Source organism: Rhinopithecus bieti, unplaced genomic scaffold (assembly GCF_001698545.2).
Source record: "Rhinopithecus bieti isolate Rb0 unplaced genomic scaffold, ASM169854v2 scaffold_7509, whole genome shotgun sequence".
Lineage (NCBI taxonomy): Eukaryota > Metazoa > Chordata > Mammalia > Primates > Cercopithecidae > Rhinopithecus > Rhinopithecus bieti.
The window spans coordinates 4331017-4351963 of record NW_016805750.1 but is presented as its reverse complement, the minus strand read 5'-3'; the positions used below and the strand labels follow the sequence as shown (position 1 = coordinate 4351963).

The window sequence follows — 20947 nt, the reverse complement described above, 5'->3', positions numbered from 1 at the left end:
GCCCTCCACCTCGCCCTGCTAGTTTTTTGTATTTTTTAGTAGAGACGGGGTTTCACCGTGTTAGCCAGGATGGTCTCGATCTGCTGACCTCGTGATCTGCCTGTCTTGGCCTCCCAAAGTGCTGGGATTACAGGCTTGAGCCACCGTGCCCAGCCTGGATATTTTCTTCTAACCTATTGTCCAGTTGATCAGTTCTCTCTTCAGCTGTGTCTAACCCAACAGTGAACACTTAATTCATTGCACTTTTTCAGTTCTAGTATTTCCATTTTGCTTTTATCAAGTTTTCAGTTATTCACCTAAATTCTCCATCTTGTCATTTAAAGTCTTAAATATGATAGGCAGAGTTATTTTAAAGTCTGTGCTTCAGGCTGCAATATTTGATTTGCCTATGGCTCTGTTTCTACTTCAATTCTGTTTCAGTCATGTTTTTTGTTTTTTTTGTTTTTGTTTTTGAGACAGGACTCTGTCACCAGGCTGGAGTACAGACTGACATGATCACGGCTCACTGCAGCCTCGATATCCCAGGCTCAGGTGATTCTCACACCTCAGCCTCCTGAGTAGCTGGGATTACAGGCACATGCTACCACACCTAAGTTTTTGTATTTTTTGTAGACACAGAATTTTGCTTTGTTGTCCAGGTGTCAAATTCCTGGGCTCAAGTGATCCTCCCTTCTCGACCCCCCCAAAGTGCTGGGATGACAGGTGTGAGCCACCACACCTGGTCTCAGTTTTTAAAAATTATTCCTGATTATTTTTTATTGAGTGCTACACTGTGTATATAAAAAGTGTAAAGATAATTTGAAGCCATGAATAAGGTTATCATCCTTCATAGCAGATTTACATTTGTTTCTGGCAATTTGGATAACAGCCTCTACTCCCAGAATAAGGTATAGCCTCTCTAGAGTCTCAGCTGAATGCCTGGGAGATTCACCATGGTCTCTCAGTCCCAGCTGGACCCAAATTCCAAAGTCTCCTCAGGATTGTGTAACCTCTGAAATTTCTGTTCAGTTCTGCCACTGACCAGATGTTCTCTGCTAAGCCTCTGCAGGCTAGGAACTGACCAAGGACCCAATGGGAAATTCTTAGGTTTTCTTTGTTGTAACTCCCTCCTCTCTGGTGCTCTGCCCCTCCAACCCCCTGCCAAATCCCAGCCACCTTAGCAGCTATCAACTCAAATCTGCTTCCTCCAGGAAGCCTGCCATACTCTGCTTGGGCTCCATTTTCCTGTGCCACAGTTTGGAAAAGCCTCTAAGGGAGAAAGCCTAGGTGACCCTGGGATTCACCTTGTGTGCCTCCTTTCTGTCAAAGTTTACAAAAGCTGTATGTTAACCATTATCGCCAGGCCCTATTCTTTTAAATTTTTTTTTAAGAGACAGGGTCTTGCTCTGTTGCCCAAGCTGGAGTGCAGTGATGCAATCATAGCTCACCGCTGCCTCAAATGCCTAGGCTCAAGGGATCCTCCCACCTCAGACTCCTAAGTAATTGGGACTACAGGTGTGTGCCATCACTCATGGCTAATTTAAAAAACATATATTTTGTAGAGATGGGGTCTTGTTATGTTGCCCAGGCTAATCTTGAACTCCTGACCTCAAGTGATCATTCTGCCTTGGCCTCCCAAAGCACTGGGATTACAGGTGTGAGCCACCATGCCTGGCCCAGATCCTGTCCTTTTAAACTGTGGTAGGAAGAATTCTAAGATGGCCCCCAAGATTCCCACTGCCTGAGGAACATGCCCTGCAGAGCCCCTCCCCTTGAGTGTGGATGAGCCTATGAATATAAACGCTACTCCTACTTATGTAATTAGGCAAGGCTATATAGCAAAAGCAAAAGGATTCTGCAGATGTAATTCAGGTCACAAATTAGCTGATTTTGAGCTAACAAAAATGGAGATTATATCGGGTGGGTCTGACTTAAACCAGGTGAAACCTCCCCTTTTTATTTTTGAGACAGAGTCTTGCTCTGTCACCCAAGCTAGAGTGCAGTGGCGTGATCTCGGCTCACTGCAATGCCCAGGCTGGAGTGCAGTGGCACAATCTCGGCTCACTGCAAGCTCCGCCTCCCGAGTTCACACCATTCTCCTGAGTCAGCCTCCTGAGTAGCTGGGACTACAGGTGCCTACCACCCCCCCAGCTAATTTTTTGTATTTTTAGTAGACACGGGGTTTCACTGTGTTAGCCAGGATGGTCTCAATCTCCTGACCTCATGATCCACCCGCCTTGGCCTCCCAAAGTGCTGGGATTACAGGCGTGAGCTGAAAAACTCTTAAAAGATGAACTGGAGAGATGATTTCTGATGGCCTTGAAGAGGCTAACGGTCATGCTGTGAATCGCCTAGAGAGGGGTGGCCTCTAGGAGTTAATGGCCTCAGTCCCAAGGCATAAGGAATTTAATTTTGCCACCAGCTTGTATGAACTTGGAAGAGGTCTCCTAACTCCAGATGAGAAAGCAGCCTGGCTGATACCTTGATTGCAGCCTTGTGAGACACGAGAGGACCCAGCTAACCTGTGCTTTGGCTCCTGATCCACAAAACCTTGAGATAACAGACATGTGTTTTTTCAAGCTGCAAAATTTGTGGTAATTTGTTATGTAGTAATAGAAAATGGATACATTCTCTGTGTTATTTTGGTGTGAAAGTTGGACTAGCTTTCCTAAAACTTGGGGCTCTCCCTATTCTATGGCTGAGACTAAGTGAACTTGGGAGTCATCCCCTCTTTAAAAGTGAGAAAGAATCTGGCTGTGTACCCTTCTTGTCCTGATGTCCTTTGTGACCTTTGATGTCCTTTGTGACCTTTGAACCCCATGCCAGAACTTTCATGGGTCTTGTCTATTCAAGTTTTCAACTTCTTTTTTCAGGCCACATTGACATTTTCTATTTTGTTAGAAAGTAACCTATTTCCTATAGGTTATTTACTTTTGTTACAGAATTGCATAAGTTATCCTCATATAATTATTATTCCTGATCCTGGAATTATATTTTTTACATTTCTACTGTTTTATATTTTTGTTTTGTCTTAATCAGGTTGGCCCATTGTTTATCTGCTTCATTTTAAAAGAGCTGAATTTTGAATTTATTTATCCTTTTTACTATTTGTTGGATTGATTTCAGCTATCTCATACATTTTATCTTCCTAGTTTCCTGGTCTGTTTCGTTGGGTTTAATTTCTCTCTTTTCATTATCAAAAAATTCCAAACTAGCTTAAACCATATGTTTTCATTGTTAATTTGTTTCATCTAGATGCCCCACAAAATTTTGACACAAATCCTAGACATACACTTGCCTGTAAATATTTCAGTATATGTTTTAAAATATAATGACTTTAAAGAAACTTAAGAAAATGTCCATATCACATACAAGAATTATTGAGATGGGACTGTTTCCTTGAGCCAGGGAACCCCTTCGTGGGTGAGAACTGGAGTGGCTGTTTCACTCAGCCTGCTGCTGGCCACTCCTCGCGAGGGAGTATGTGAGCAAGTGAGTGCAGGAACTGGAGGGAAGGAAGGCTGGAACTGGCCAGTGGCTCCTCTCTGGCAGGAGGCAGGCTGTGTGTGGGCCCCACAGCAGTATCCAAGCCCCTGCCCTCCTGGCACCTGGGTTCTTGTCTGGCATCCAGGAAGAATCGGGTCACATGAACGGACTGAAGCGTAGTAATATGTGGATGATTTTATGGGGTGATGGAAGTGGCTCTCAGTGGGATGGGAGTTGGAAAGGGGATGGTGTGGGGAGATCTTTCCCTGAAGCCACATGTCTGAAGTTAGCTGGGTCTATCCATAGTCTCCGCTGCTCAGCTGCTTGTATTCCCGCCAGTTGGCGGCTTGTATCCCTGCTGTTCAGCTGCTTGAGTTGCTCTGCCACCTGAAGTATTTTTATGGGCACAGGATAGGGGTGTGGCAGCCGCAAAAGGCAACATTTGGGCAGAAAAACAGGGTCAGCTGTTTTCACTTAGGGTCAGGGTTCTGGGCTTGAGGGTGGGGTTCAGCCGGGAGCCCAGCCATTCTGTATCATTACGCTAGTTCTTTAATATCACCAATGTTCATTCAGACAGTTCTGCTAGCACAGAGGGCAAGGACACAGACAAGTTCAAGCTGCCATCCTCCCAGAATCCCCCAGCTAATAAAGGCCTGGCTTTCAGCCTGACTGTAACTCAGAAGAAATATATTTTATATTGTACCCCCCAAACATGAATACCTACATGTATAACTGGAACAGATCTTCCACAAAACAGCACTTACATTTAACACTGGGCTGTCCTCCTCCTTCCCTCCCTCCCTCCTTTCCTTTTAAATGTTGGTTGTAACTCATGAAATTGACTTCACATTATACTATAGTTCTATTATGCGCATGTTGAAAAACAATCTTATAAAGCAAACTTCTAAATAATAACAAAAAGGTTTATGAAATGAGTTTCAGACACCTTATCTGAAAGGAGGGGCAGAGAAAAAAAAGCATTTCATCTGTCAAGCGGCTGGTGTCCATGTCAGCCCATTCCATGTTCAGTATCATATCCCACATCTCTCGCTTATCTATACTATTATTCTTATTTTGCTAGGGACCACCTGTCAGTACAGAATATCTGAGATCTCACTGCCGGTTTTTTTCCATTTTTGTCTTTCTGACCATTTTTGCTTGAAATTTCAACTTCTGCTTTGAACGTAACAGTCCAACACATTTGTTATCTATACACTCTAACCAAGCAGGTGCACTACCACCCATCTTCCTGAACTACTAAAGACTCAGAATTTAATTAAGTAGAAACTGTTCTTGAGGTCAAAACAAATAGCATTTAGTCCTTCAAGGATAAATTCTGCTGATAGTAGTCTTCTCTTTATAAATCTAAACTATAACCTTGGAATTCAAGTGAAACAAATAAGCAGATGTCAAACCAAAATCCGTGTGAAAAAATAAACACCCTCAACAATAACAGTTACAATTAAGATCCTGATACACCCATCTTTAGTGATTTACTCTATTTAGCAAATATTTAATGCACTTCAACAAGCAGGTTCCTTGGGCTTTGACCTTCAAAGAAATGCAAGACACTCGTGCAATTTAAAAGAGCTTTACTTAGTATACAATCTCCATACAATTCAGTAAAACAAATTATAAAAGCTCTTTGTAAGATTTTACCCAAAGGGTGTTAAAAACAGAAAACCAATTGCCACAAGAAAGACAGACATTCTCTCATCTCAAAAGCTTTTTTCCACAAACAGACAAACACTCTCTTAGGCCAAAAGGTTGCCACGTTTAAAGTATTTGGGAGCGTATTAACCAAGATACAGGATCTGATAACACTTTATTGATTTTGAGATTTGAGTTAAATTTTAAAAACCAAATATTTGTACCTTAATTTAGGTAGGTTTTGGCCAAAGATGAACTAAAATCTTTACATCTTAGACAAAATTAATACAGAATCAGAATAGACATTTTTACTTTTAGTTAATTGTGGAATAAAGATGCAGATCGGATGATGTATTTACATATGCCTTTGCCACCTGGCAGCATCCAACCAAAAACACACACCCACACAAACACAAACGCACACACTCCTGTCACGCTGATCTCACAAGGGTCAGGAAAATCACCATTAACACGATGACAAATGGCCTGGGTAACATCTAACTATGCTCCTGGCTAATATACTTGAAATGAATCCCTATTTTTCAAATGCCTGTAATAAAAGTGATTAGAACCTTCCAACTAAATTAGAATCTCTAATAACTATTGTGATCAGTATCAGTAGTTGGTCACTTAATAAAGTAAGTAGGTTAAAGTAGGGAATCATAACCTCAACTGTGTAACTGTACATTCGTTTGCTGATCTGCTGATATAAAGACATGAGTTTTTCCTTTGCCTAAGGGTCCAATGACTGTAGTTCTACTTCTCACATAAATCACACCAATAACATGATTTGGGTCCCTTCTTCTCGGTTTAGAGTTTTAAAAGGTGGGATGAGTACTTAAATAAATCTATGAAGCAATCTAAGCTCAGAAATTTTCTTGATTTGTAAAATTTCCCCAATATCTTATAATTTTCCCAGCCACACCTAATTTAAAAGCAACTTTTATTGGCAACTAGCCTTTATCACTTCTTACCAAAGCATTCAACTTAATTTTTGCAGAAAGCTCTTTCTTTTCACACCCGTATTTTCTACGTGTACGTAAATACTTAACTGAGTTGTGTACTTACAAGAGAAAGCAGAGCTTGCATGTAGTAGTTTGGGACGGGCGCACAACTCAAGTGAGAGAGCCAGAGCACTGAGAACACCAGAGAGCAGCCTCCAGCTGTGCTGGGGCAGGTGGCTTACGAGAGAGATGGAGACTCCGGGGCCTGGGAGTCACATAGACAGAGTCCGTTAAGAGCACTTCTATTGTACTTAGAGGGTCTTCTGATTGCTAACTCAGAAGCAAAATCAAGTGGGTTTTCTATCAACAGAAAACAGAGCCATTCTTTGAGGCTATCACCACCCAGGTCTGAGTGGCGGGGAGCTGCCGCCGTGGGTCTCTTGCTTCAGCCTGGTGGAGAGGCTGTAAGCCAGAGTCAGAAGTCAGATGCTCTTCTTTGCTTTCCTTCTGTGTACTCCAATGAGAAGGTCACATTGGAGAATACTGACAAGTGCTAAAAATATTTATTAATAACATGATTCGTTGATAGATTTGGTCATCAGGAAATAAAAACTTCTACTGTACATTGTCACAGTGTCTTGGAAAGAGTGTTAAGTATGGATTCTGTCTTGCAAGATTTTTTTGGCACTTTATATTTTTCACTGAAGACTGAGCACTAAAGGTGCTGGCAACAATGACACCTAAACTATGAAAAAGAAAAAAATCACTGTTTGCCATCATTGCAGTGATAAGCATACAAATTTAAGTGCATGTTTCTTGTATATTAAGACTCCAAATGCCCAAATGCTTAGATGAATACATACAGGAATACTTAAAACAAATTTAAATATAGCCATAACAGAGGATTTTGGAAACAAAACCACAGAGTCTAACATATTGTACCTTACGTGTGCTTGGTTTCAATTAGAGTAAGGCACTCGCTGAAGGATGGACTGACCCATGCTGTCAGCTACAACAGGCATGCATCATTATTGGCTTAATTAAAGTTTTAGTACTGATTAAAACGTTTTATTATTGTATTATCCTAAACTGCAGTGGTCTCCAATCTTATTAAGGGATACAAAAAAGGTATAATTCAGGAGTTTCAGTTGCATAATTTAGTAACCCAGCTACTGTCAATTTTTTATTTAAACAAGTTTTGATAAAAGCTGAGTCTGCTTGTGTCCAACATGACAGTGTAAAAGACTTTTTGAATGCTGCTTAATAAGTAGTAATTTAATATAAAATCATTTGAAAATGTGATGTAGCCATCTTGATGTCTATGGTAATTTACTTCAATACAACTGCAAGCAGAAATGCTTAAATCATTTCTATCTGGCAAGAACAGGGGAGAACGTTAATTCCATTAGCCATCTTGATTTAATTAAATGCATAATATGTTCTTACTAGCAACTTTTACATGTCCTCATCATTAGAAATTAATTATATAAGCAATTATCAAAAAAATTTTGAGCAAGTACGTATACTCTTCTTTGTTGTTTACAAATAAGCATGACTTAGAGGCACTTGGTTACCTTTTAGTAAGGAAAAGAATTATACTACCAGGGCCCTCCCAGTAAGATTGGAGACCACAAGTCAAACTTGGTATGAAAATGCTGTCTGAAAATGCTGTCTGCTAAAAATACTATATTAGTGAACTAGTTAAGATAGAACATTTAAAAAATATTCAGACTTTGCAAGATTCTAGGCTGTAAAAAATACAAAGGCTAAAAACACAAAAAGTTTACAAAATTTTGCAAACTCAATAAATTGAAATGAGTAAGAAATAAAGCAAAACTATTACTTGCAAGAGAGGTTAGCGTATCAGTAAGTTTTAAAATAATAACACTAAAATGTAATAAATTCTACTTGGCTACATACATTTCTGCCCCTTTAAGGACTTACAATATGGAACTTGTAACACTTTTCTGTGCCCAGCATTAAAACACATGCGCGCACACGCACACACACACACAAATACATGACACATAGTGCTGAAGTACTCCACATTACATTTCAGACAGAGTGTAACAAAATGTTTGATAAAAGCCCTAACATGATTTTTTTGTTAATGCTAAAAGCATGACAATTGGAAAATATTATAATATTTTAAGATACAACAGGACACTAAAGAGCTTTTTAGAAAGCTACCAATTCGTCTTCACCAGTGAAATCATATTAAATAAGCCGATCATCGTTTCTAGTTGATTCAATCATAGCTGTTTTAAGCCACCTGAAAATTAAAAGTATTTCAAATCCTGAACAGGTGCTCATCTTCCAACATGGTATGTGCCTATCCAGGTATCCATGGAACACACATCATTCTCTCCAACAACATAATTTTAGGTCACTCTTAGAAAGTTGTCAACATTTAGGCTAAAGAACATTAATGAGAAAGATAGACACACAACAAAAAAGACTTCCGCTTGTAGAAGATGCTTTCAAAGATGGCAATGCTTGTGTAAACATCTGTAGAACTTACTCATATCACAGCTTGAAGGTTTGGGCTACCTACTTACATAGGAAACGTCATCTACCGAGTTTCATCATGATGCAGTTTCACTGTATCAAAAATAGACACTGGGCAGAAATCTGTGCTACTTGTTTCTGGACAGCTTGTAAACGTGGAAGGTTTTGTTCTGGAACACTCTGGTGAAGTGGGCCACGTAGGGAGGCAGGTTTCTTTTGATCTCTTCACAGAAGCGAGGGTGGTCTGCAGGTTTCAAATCAGGATCATTCTCTCCTGGGCCATCCATCATCTAAAACCAAAACAAACCCAAATACAATTTTTGGGGAAAATCCTACTTATGAAAGACAGTAGGAGCAGGAATGGGTATTGGGTTTAAGAATGGTATGTGAGTGAAATTAAATTATATTATTTCAATGTCCATGGGCACTTGGAGATCATCTGGCCCATCCTTTTCCCCCTTCAGAAGTGCAGACCACGGCTGAGAAGGAGAGTGCAGCATCACACGATGATCCCATTAACGGGAAAGCCAGAACTAGAACTCAGGTCTGCTTGTTCTTAGGAACATACTATACTGTCTCTCTCACAGAAATGAAATATAGAGGACCACTGTGATCAGAGAAAGCTCTCTAATTCATCAGAAAAAGTCACACTTCGGCCAGGTGCGGTGGCTCATGCCCAAAATCCCAGCACTTTGGGAGGCTGAGGCAGGAGGATCACTTGGATCAGGAGTCTGAGACTTCTCTGGGCAACACAGCCAGACCCCATCTTTACAAAAGATAAACAAAATTAGCTGGGTATGGTGATGTATGCCTGTGGTCCCAGCTACTTGGGAGGCTGAAGTGGGAGGATCACTTGAGCCTGGAAGGTTGAGGCTGCAGTAAGCCAAGATCATGCCACCGCACTCCAGTCTGAGTGACAGAGTGAGACCCTGTCTCCAAAAATAAATAAATAACCTGAAAAACGTCGCACTCAAATCAAAATTTAAATGGATGTCTTTGGTCTGCACCACCTCTGAACTCAAGACAATTATGAACTATGATTCTCCTCGGGCAAAAATCTGAATCTCAAATTTTGTACAGTTAAGAATTTTTTTTTTTTTTTTTTCAAATTCAGGCTAGGTTTGTCACTTTGTACAACTCATTTACAAATATCTATTGGCTTCCATACCATTAATTACAGCACACCTCACACCTCTAAAGGGTGAAAATCTGTTTGCTCTACTGAGACCTGGCAGAGCTCCAAGAACACTTTCCTCAGAAGGGAGAGGGGACAAGCGGCTGACTGCTTTTCTGCTCTGGAGTGCAACTTAGCCTCTGACAGCCGGCCTGTGGAAATGCACCAGAGGACACAGGACACTTAGTGGAAGACAGCAGGAGGGGCAGGGGGAATCCACCACCTAGATCGGAGGGCAGGAGGGCCCCACCATCCCCGCCATGCAGCGGCTAGCCAATACGAAGCGTTGGAGCAGTGGGTTTAAAAGCTGAGGTTTTGTTTATAGCAGCAAAATCCTTAACAGATACATTTTATGCAGAGCCCTATCATACAAATGAGCTGAAGGCGGAGCTGCTCTGTTTGATGTGACACTGGGGACCCAGGGCTCCCCTCTCACCTCTTCCTTGCCCAGCCCCAGTGGCAGTCACTAAAGTGCCAAGAGAGGCGTTCTGCAGGAAGCAAGAGAAAAAGTGAATACTTGATTTGTAGCGTAATTCAACTAGACATAAAGGATAAAAAGATGCACATTCTTAGGATTCAAATCAGAGTCCTGCCCTGGAGTGCAACTTAGCTTCTGAAAGCCAGCCTGTGGAAATGCACCAGTGGACACAGGACACTCAGTGGGAGAGAGCAGGAGGGGCAGGGGAACCCCACACAGGGAGAGGCAGCAGGCTCACGTGGCCGTTGGCGATGTCCAGCAGGTCCCGGAGTCGGCAGCCCCGGCGGTGCCTCCGCTCGTAGCAGATGCTGTCTTCCAGGATTACGTAGTCGGTGCCAAAGGACCTTAGGAGGGCATGCACTTCCTCTGGTGCCCTCTTGGCATATATCTGATAAACCTTCAAAAAGAGATAAAAATGCAATGTGGCAAATGCTACTCAATTGCCAGGGAGTTAACTATGTGACGTAGCCTTTCACAGGGCTGAGTCTAAGACCTAATGCCCAAGGTGCTCTCTCCAGCCGAGGCCACGCTACACACACTCATCTGCAGGCCTGGAGTGTGTGCATGGAAGTTCCCAAAACACTGCGAGTGCTCAGCCTTGGGAAGAGAGTGAGCCAGGAAGAACACATCTGGATTCAGAATGTATTACTTCAAGTTAGGACTATATTCATTAGTAGGCGCTGTTCCAAGGTAAATGACAGGGCTGAGTAAATAAGATACAGTCTCTACTTTTAAAAAGGGGACCCCTAGACTAAAATGGCCCATTAAGAGCGATGGGACAGTCTGGGAGACACCCTTCCCAGTAAGGCAGAGCCCCAGTTTCTGACACGGGTAGGTGGGGAGAAGGACCCCTGTAGGGTCCCTGCTCCTAGGTTGGGGCAGCACAGGCTGCTTTACCTGCTACACCGCATCTCGGCTAACTGAGAGACCCCACTGCTCCTCTCCCTCTCGTCCATCCTGGGGGTGAGAGCCACTTGCAGCACACCATGGGAAATGCCACAGGAGGCCCCCTTCACATTCATACCAGTGCCACACACCCTTAGTGGATGGATGCAAATTGAGCGTCCTATATTCTGGGGCTGGAATGGAAACAGACTTTGTGAGGTGTTGAATGTGGGGGTTCATGAAGAGAGGCACTGCCTCCTTTCTTGCACCCTGATTTCGATGCTAGATTTCTGATTTGGGCTTAAGGGTCTAACTTGATGTGTCCACACGGATGCGTGAAATGGTAGGGAGTAGGATGCTATTACTGAGACAACTGTGTCATCCTACAGTCCAGCACAAGGTCTCGGACTGAAGGCATTCCAAGGATTCCAGGGCCATGATGAAGAGCCGTAGGGCCTTCAGGATTTCAGCATGGGGGGCCTAACCCTAGTACCGAGACAGGAAAGGAGATGCCCAGAAGGACGCTCTGTGCACCTAACCTGTCTTTTCTGCAGTCTCCAGTCCAAGCAGTAGAGGCCACCCCTGATGAACCTGGTGTCTCAAACACCAGGGAGCCCCTTTCCTGCATCCTCCTAGTTAATCTGGAACTATCTGGAACACTTGAGCCCATCAAAAAATCCCTATTTTAGCAGGAGTCTAAATTCAAATGATTCTTACACAAAACAGGAGATTTAGTAAAAATCATCTGCTTTCAGACTAGTCAAATGGCACCTCAAAACAAGACTTTTTCAACAACTTTTCAAATGTCAACATGAAAAAGCGACATTAGGAAACATTTATGAGTTGGAACCTGATTGGAGGGACGAAGGGACACAGGCGCCCTCCTGCGCTGCCGACTTGAATGTAAACAAATACGACTTGTATAGAGAGGCCTTGATAACATCTTTCGATCTACATTACAGATGCCAACAACCCTGACCCAGCACTTCCACATCCAAGAATCTGCTGTACAGACAGACACTGTGTCTGGAAAGAGTGATGCGCAGACAAATTTATCTGCAGCATTGTTCATATAATCGCAAAAGACAGGGAAACAGCAGAAATGGCTAAATAAAATATGCCATAGCCATGTAAAATATTAAGCAGCTTTAAAAATAACAAGGAAGCTGTTAATATATTGAATATAGAATGATTTCCAAAACACATTAAGTGCCGAAGAAGCAGAATGTAGAATGCCACTTCTTTTGTTAAAATGGAGAAAGGAGCACCACCCTCCCCCACCATATTTGTATATGCATGAAATACCTGTGGAAGGAGACACAAGAAACTGCTAACATTATCTGCCTCCTAGGAGGGGAACTAAGAACTGCAATAATGGGAAAGGCATTTTTCACTATATTTCCTTTTGTATGTTCTGAATTTTGAACTATGAGACTATTATTATCTATTAAAAAACAAAAACCCCAGACTTCAGAATGGTCCATAAGAAATGTGACCAGTATGCCTCAACTCCTTTTCCTTCCCCTCCCTAATCCAAAAGCTTTGCTCCCAAATGCTCTTTTCTGCACATCTCAAGGCGTGTGTCTTCTCGGTTCTTCCCTGGGGAGGACCTGTGGCCCAACAGCACGTCCTTAGTGGATGTGGGCAGGCAGAGGTCCTGAACCGGGAGATGTGAGCCCTGTGCACTTACGCTCTGATTTCCCCTCTGATATGGTTTGGCTGTGTCCCCAACCAAATCACATCTTGAATTCCCACATGTTGTGGGAGGGACCCGGTGGGAGGTAACTGAATCATGGGGGCAAGTCTTTGCCATGCTGTTCTCGTGGTAGTGAATAAATCTCACGAGATCTGATGGTTTTATAAGGGGGAGTTTCCCTACACAAGCTCTCTCTTTGCCTGCTGCCATCCATGTATGCCATGACTTGCTCTTCCTTGCCTTCTGCTGTGATTGTGAGGCCTTCCCAGCCATGTGGAACTGTAAGTCCATTAAACCTCTCTTTCTTCTGTAAATTACCCAGTGTTGGGTATGCCTTTATCAGTAGCGTGAAAACTGACTAATACACCCTCCTAACCTAATGCTGGAGGGTGCAGCATTCAGCCCCATCTTTACCACACATAGGGACATGCAGCCCATGGCTGGCCCACAAGAAGCAAGGGGAGGCACAGGGAACCCTCACCGCTCTGGTCCGCTCTCTCAGGCTGCTGTCTTCGTAGTGTGGGTGGTTGGTTAGGGTCCTTCCCGTGCACAGCTTGACTCCGGCCAGCAACTGCATGCTTCCCGCAAACACAGCCTTTCTTGGAGTGTTAGAGCTGAAAGATTTTTGAGTCTGAATTAACCCCACCGTTAAGAGGTCCTTAAAGACAACAAAGAAGACAATATCAAACTCTTTCAAAAGAATCCAGCTATGTTACAAAGAGTTACGAATCAGGGAAAAAAAAAAACGGGAGTTTGTTTGGGTTTTGACTTCCACTCAAACCAGTGAGTGCAAAATAATTGCGGTTTTTGCCATTACTTTCAACAGCAGAAACCTCAATTACTTTTGCACCAGTCCCGTATTTTTTTACAACAATATTTTGTATCTGTTTTTGACTGTTCACCAGAATAGCAGTGGGGAAGCCACTTACTGTTTTGCTAGGTTTACTTTTATAAAGAATTGTCTTAGAAGGCAGGCAGTGTAGCTTTTGAGTTCAGACTTCTAGGCCAAGACCCACAATCCTCTCTTGCTATATTGTTCCAGAGGGGCAGAGTCTAACAAAAATAACCTGAAAGACTGCCACTGCTTGTGTATCCAACTTAACAAAAGGGCTACCTAAAGCAACATGTAACAAATCATCAAGCCAGAAACTGCAGGTGATACTATGTCAATTCCAAGGGTTTTCGCTTAAAAAAGCAATAAGGAAAAAAATCACAGATACTACCATAAATAAAAACACAATTAGCAACAATAACAAAAAATATGGGGCCGGGAGCGGCCCCACTCTGGGAGCGGTGGCTCAAGCCTGTAATCCCAACACTTTGGGAGGTCGAGACGGGAAGATCACGAGGTCAGGAGATCAAGACCATACTGGCTAACACGGTGAAACTCCGTTTCCACTAAAAAAAAATACAAAAAACTAGCCCGGCGAGGTGGCGGGCACTTGTAGTCCCAGCTACTTGAGAGGCTGAAGCAGGAGAATGGCATAAACTCGGGAGGTGGAACTTGCAGTGAGCTGAGATCCAGCCACTGCACTCCAGCCTGGGCGACAGAGCGAGACTCCGTCTCAAAACAAAACAAAAACCAAAAACAAAAACCAAATAAAAAAAAAACCATGGAAACAAGATTCTGAAATAGCCAATATCTTATTACTCAATATGGGGGATACACAATACTTCTGATGTGAAAACGCAAATATTTTACACATAACTTTTCTTTAGTCCTGATTATGAGAAACTATATGCAGTTTAAGGAACACAGGGCACCCTAGTATTACGGCACAAACTCGCTTTCTAGTTCCCACCACACTACGATCCTCCGCCTCCCATGGGTGTGAGGGGCAGGGACTAAGGACCAAGAAAAGACTCCCAGAATACAGGGAAAGCATTTTTCCTTTTTCCTCCCTGGAAAAAAGGAATCATAGTAGCTGATTTAATCCCTTTCCCTTTTTTTTTTTTTTCCTGAAACTTGAGAGTCACTTGCAAGCGGTCAAGGAGTTAATTTCTCAGGAGGCCCTAAGAGCTCTCTTCCAGGGATTCTCCTGAATGCAGAATTTCCCACAGAGGCCCACTGAGGACACTGCGGGATGCGTTTATCCTTCTTGTGTTGAGAGGAGTGTGTGCCTGCTGGACTGAACTAAAATGAGGAAGATGGTTGTGAGGAGTTTATTTAAAATCATTAAAATTCAACATCCTTTGCAGAAAAAGCCACGGCAGGCTGTTCTCCATGGTTTTGGAGCAGGGCACGCAACTAGCTCTGGTGCTGCGGTTTCTAAGAGAAGCTTCATCACATTCATACATCCCACCAGGATGTTTTATTTATTCCAACTCAGTGCTAAGGCTCCAGCGTGAACGCCATCCAACAGAGGCCTTGGATGTCTACAAGCAAGACATCCTACAATTCAAGTTGTGACATTTACAAATAGTTTACTTTTGAAAAATTCAAGATTTTCTTTCTAACAATGACACTCTCATTCACTCGCATTCCAATAAGTGTTCTTAAGTGAGGAAAAAAAGTGGCTGGAATGACAATGAGCATACATAATGACACATAATATGCATCCCCTCTCCCATGCCAGAGTCTAGAATGCGGATTCCAGCAGGAAAAAAGTTTCATATGAGCTTGGCTGCACTTGAGAGCTTGTCATTCTGACAGACCCAGGAACACAAGAACAAATAGATGTTAGCTCTGTCCTCCGTACCAACAAATTACAGGGACTGTCTCACATTTTGTCCCACGTGGTCAGAGGAATAAGAAGGCTTCAATGAAAATGCAATGAAGGTGCACAGAATTCCTTAGTGAAAGGTTTTAATGGAATTCAGTTTAATTCAACTGACACTTACTAAACACTTACTCTGGGCTTTGTGTACTGTGCTACCCTCACCTAGAGTATAATGCTAAAGGAAACAAGTACGAACAAATACTAATTTTTCAAAGTGCCACCATTTTTCCAGGCCAGGCTTCTTTCCTTTGAATACTCTCAACTGGCATGAGCCATTCCACAGCAATCAATGATACGATAACTTGACACATCCGTGCCAAAAAGTGGCTGTCTTTGGTCCTCTGAACTAGACAGATTTAAGATGCAGAAAGAACATGAGTCTGGTTTCCACGCCTGGCAGAGCAGGAGGTGGAGGCGAGAGCTATCAGGGGTGAGTGATCCTGGTTTGTAGTCTCACTGCCTGAACAGTGCCAAGCTGGCCTTCTACACAAAAGACAAACCCGGCAGCTGAGCTTACAACATCCATTCCAATCACAAGACTGTCTCCCCATCACCGTTTTGAATGTATAATAGGAATCTCTGTGTAGCTTCAGCACCAAGAAGATGCACAAAGCTATGTGTAGCATGCATTTTATAATTACAGCAGAGATGAGATGACAGGCCTTGTTATCCAGCCACAGCTAACGACCAAGGTTTCAGCCTGCCTCCTGGACTATAATCATAGCCCTTGGATGAATTAGAGTTCACAAAGGCTTAAATGCCCAAAGTCCTAAACTGCCCTCTAGGGAGTTATAAAGTTCTTTCTTTATTCAAACAATATTGCCGAGGGTCTACTATGTGCTGGGCTGGCAAACACGGTATGACAACCTGCCTTCAAGAAGCTTACTTAGGCCAGGTGTGGTGGCTCATATCTGTAATCCCAGCACTTTGGGAGGCCAAGATGGGGAGATCACTTGAGGTCAGTAGTCTGAGACCAGCCTGGCCAATATGGTGAAATCTGTCTCTACTAAAAATACAAACTTAGCCAGGCGTGGTCGTGGGCGCCTGTAATGCCAGCTACTCAGGAGGCTGAGGAGGGAGAATCACTTGAACCTGGGAGGCAGAAGTTGCAGTGAACCAAGATCGTGCCACTGCACTCCAGCCTGGGCAACAGAGCGAAACTCCATCTCAAAAAATGAAAAAAGCTTACTTAACAGGTCCCATTACAGACAGACACTTCAAAATAACCCAGTGCTGTAGTGAGCCTAGTCTATCACATATTTACTAATGCTTACTGCAGGCCTTCAGCTAAGCTGGAAATGAAACAGCAGTCACTGAAGATGCTCTCTCCTGGGCAGGCTCTAAGAGCTCTTGAGTGGCTCCCACCCCCAGCCCCTAGCAGGTACAGCCCCAAGGCAACAGCAGGGCCATCACCAGCAGAGCAAGTGACACATGGCTGCTCAGGGGAATGAGATAAAAAGTGGAACAAAGCTCATTAAGTTGTGACTGTCTTAATGTCTGGCCTTATTAGCAAAAGTCAGAAAGTTTAAAAGAAGTATCTCTGTTTAATGTGCTAGTGCCACAATCCTCTGGATTGTTAACATACTCTTTCACTGAGGACGTGGCTTTATTTTAAAGCAGTAAAATACACATATCCTCATGCCTATAAGATGAATTAAAAATAATACGTCTAACTGGGTGTAGCAGCTCACACCTGTAATCCTAACACTTTGGGAGGCTGAGATGGGTAGATTGCTTGAGGTCAGGAGTTTGAGACCAGCCTGGCCAACACAGTGAAACCCCATCTCTACCAAAAATACACAAATTAGCCAGGTGTGGTGGCGCCTGCCTGTAGTCCCAGCTGCCTGGGAGGCTGAGGCAGGAGAATCGCTTGACCCTGCAAAGCGAAGGTTGCAGTGAGCTGAGATCATGTCACTGCACTACAGCCTGGGCGACAGAGATTCCATCTAAAAAATAAAATAAAATAAAATAAGATAAAATAAAATAAAATAAAATAAAATAAAAACAAAACAAAAAATAACACTATTTGAAAATGACTGACTTCTGAGGACAGTAGGGATGATGCTTCTTTCCTCTGTGCCATGTGGCCTTGTCTGATATGCCAGCTCCGTGGTAAACCTGGGAAATATCACTGCTACTTCCAATACTTCACTCTACCCGTAAGATAAATGCCAAAGGAAAAGCTACAAGCAAAGTGGAACAAAATGAGAAACAAACAATCACACATTTCTAAACTTAAAAAGATACTTATATTCACTGTCCTTTCTATTTTGTGGTAAATTTAGCAGGCAAAGGGAGAAGGGATTCGTTGTCCTTAGCTGAAAGCACGCAGTGATGGACATAATGCTGGGTGCTCTTCCTTCACACACACTCTTGCCTGATACAGTCTGTGGTCTGTATCTAAAATAGCTAATGTGCTTTTAACCATTGAATGACATTTCTCTATTATAGAAAACAAAGCAATTTTACAAATGTTTGAACAAATGATGTATAAAATGAAAGGATAATTTGTTTTTATAGCTCTCTGCCAAGCTCCATAGCAGGCTGCCCAACCTGCACCCAATTTGTTCTGTAAGAAATGTCACTAAATAATGACAAGGACTCACAGGTCAAATGGATTTACATTATATAATTTAAATGTCATTCCAGGAAGACCTGATGGCATTTTGAACAAATAATCTCATTTATTTGTGAAGCTCTGAGCTTCAACAAGTTAATTGCTGTTGAACTAATGGGGAAACTGAGCATTATAATACAATGTGTGAACATTTGCTTTATCTACACTTCAAAAATTTATAGAATTATGCAAATACTAGAAAATGATTCATTAAATAGAAAAGAGGCTTATAGGCATTTAAGGTCTGCACTCAGCCTACATCATATTTAAAATATACACTCACTTTCTGCTTTGCCTAAATGTGAAAGAAGTTGGTTCATTTTTTCAGACCCATCGAGAAATTCCTGCACACGCAGGTTTCATTACTGGAAAGAGCCTATTTCCAGTGAAAATCTCCTAAAGTGAAGTAGCTAAAATGTCATCCCTCAAAATATGCAAATCTATAGATCTGTCTATCTTATTTGCAAAATGTCAGAAGAAAATTTTCAGGAACGAAAAATGAAACATTCAAGGACACAAAGAAACAAGGTGGAAACCACAGATTGTGGCTGCATTCGGCCTTGCTGAGGTAAACGTGCTTTCTAATCACACAGAACCTTTAAAACTACCGCCTGACTTTTGCTGAAAGAGATACCAGAAGGAAAAAAAAAATTCCAAGTTTTTAATTTTGTATCCAGGAAACCTTATCAGGAGAGAAGGGTAAATATGAATATATGCATTTAAATCGGCTTGAAAACAAGGCATGCAATGCATCGGTGTAGTGTGGAGAGCAGCAGACAGGTGAATGCACAAAAGCTGGGGGTGGAAGGCTGGACATGCCTCTCAGCTCTTAGGGAAGGCGGCTGGGGCTTCCGCAGCCTGGGGCCCTGACTTTAACAACATGTCAAATGTCACAACATCCTTGTAATAAAGAGCAACTTAATCCCTAAACACTCTTGGTTTCATTCTGAAACTTCAATCTCTACTCCTTTTAGGAGCTAAAGATAGGAAAGCATAAAACATTTTCTATTATTAAAATTAGAATTCTAAAAAAAACTTTCCCACTGAACTCGCTAAGCCACTGAAGATCTTAAAATGGAGTAGAGAGTGAGAATCCGGGAGAGAAGAATGAGGGCAACTGTGCTGAGGCAAAGCCCAGCAGTTACTCCAGTGAGAGGCAGCTGCAGTGGCGTGCCACCTGCATCCACACACTTCACACGGTGCCCATACACAGCTGGTGCTCAATGAGCATCTGCTGAACTCTATTAACAAGTGCACAACTTCAGATGTGGAATAACTTTATAAATTAGTTAAGGCTTTAAGAGTCTTCACAGGAATCCAATCCCTTGGGTATGACCCTTCTCATTCTAAGTGTTCCCCTCAAGTAACGCCCTTTGTTTTCCCTTGAGGATATCTCTTCAGCCTCTGAAAAAGAAAGAACCAACTCCCACTGAGGCAACCACATCTTTCAATTTACCCTCAAAGCAGAGAAGCCCTCCAAGAATACTTGGAAAGCCTGAATCTCCGAGCTGAAGCCCTGTGCCAGGAGCACAATAGTGACACCTTGTGTGGGGTGTGGCTTTCCCCAGCAGCAAGGACACGGTGCAGGACACTTCCAGGTACGTGAGTGATGAAGAGGACGGATAAGCTTCTTTTCAACACTTCACATAAGGGGTGCTGTGTGCCAAAATGTAGGGTCACTTGAGGTGTCCCCAGGGTTTCTGCAGGCCACTATTTCTCTAGTTGTGATTCATCCCAAGGACAGCCATCCCTCCCATAATGGAGGTTGTGCCCCTGTCCGACAGATGCCGTGATGACTGCATGGGCAGAAGACAGACATTTGAGTGTGTCTGCTTCGACTGTCTGGGAACAGGGCAGACAGGAAGACAGGCAGCGGAGGACAGAGGCAGCCCTCGGGGACAGTGCTGGTTCTCTGTCAGGCATCTTGGGACTCTTTCAGACGCAGCCCATGCATCTGAAAGAGCCATTAGGCCGCAGCCTTTTCTCCAGAACAATTCATACTTGCTAATAACATGGATACCGTGTGACTAATCAAAGCAGTGAGGTGAAACTTGAAGGTCATATTTTATGTCTCAAAAACAGAAGAAATCAGGGCAGGTTAAAGAATATTAAGGCAGTCACTTGCGTTTGGAATCCATGCCTTACAGGCCAGTGTGGATTTGAGTGTTGGTTTAAACAAACATATCTGATGTCTACATAGACCCTATTGTGGCATACATTCATCACCACTTACGCTTACTTTGCAAACATGCCAAGCAGCTGGTTTTATAAAAATATTATTTAGATTTGAAGAATTTTAGGGGAAAAAGCCGAGACTAGATCACAATAGAACAAATTTTTTGGAACAATGCAAATCCTTCAGTTGCTGAGAAAAAAAAAAAAAGCCAAAAGAGTATGTCTACTACAAAGGCACTACAGGGAGAGGAGCTGTTAGCAAAAGGAGGGACTGAAGAGTGAACATCACCTCCCAAACAAGGGAAATAGGACACTTGTATTCTCTTCTTTACACCTGGAATCATCTCTCATCCACAATTTTTCACGGTCAGAAATGTTACTTTAATTTTTTGTGGGGAAAATATAAAATAAAGGCACTACAAATAAATATATCTAGTCTGACACTGCCAAAGATAACCTGGGGCTCTGCTAGAATACATTTTTAATGACTTTGTAATTAATTCCTGAAAGACTGGGGTGTTTATGGTGCTAATCTAAGGAGATCTGGAAGACCCACTACCTTCAGGTTGCTACCAGAAAGCAGGGGTCCTCCAGCATTAATTTCAACAGTATAGTCCTGAAAATAGAAAATATCA

General features: G+C 42.6%; 1 protein-coding gene across 3 annotated transcripts in view; it reads right to left on the bottom strand.

Annotated features, from left to right (window-relative positions):
* Positions 1-5040: 5040 nt before the first annotated feature.
* DPY19L3 (dpy-19 like C-mannosyltransferase 3) overlaps positions 5041-20947 on the bottom strand; it is an 82086-nt gene continuing 66179 nt past the window's right edge. Inside the window, exons 17-19 of one of the 3 annotated variants that reach the window (XM_017873613.1) lie at positions 13282-13414; positions 10458-10616; positions 5041-8857 (exon numbers count right to left, since the gene is read on the bottom strand). In XM_017873613.1, the coding sequence (XP_017729102.1) occupies positions 8696-8857; positions 10458-10616; positions 13282-13414 (454 nt within the window). In that variant the 3' untranslated portion in view covers positions 5041-8695. The remainder of the gene's footprint in view (positions 8858-10457; positions 10617-13281; positions 13415-20947) is intronic. The other 2 variants (XM_017873612.1, XM_017873615.1) reach the window with 2 other exon arrangements.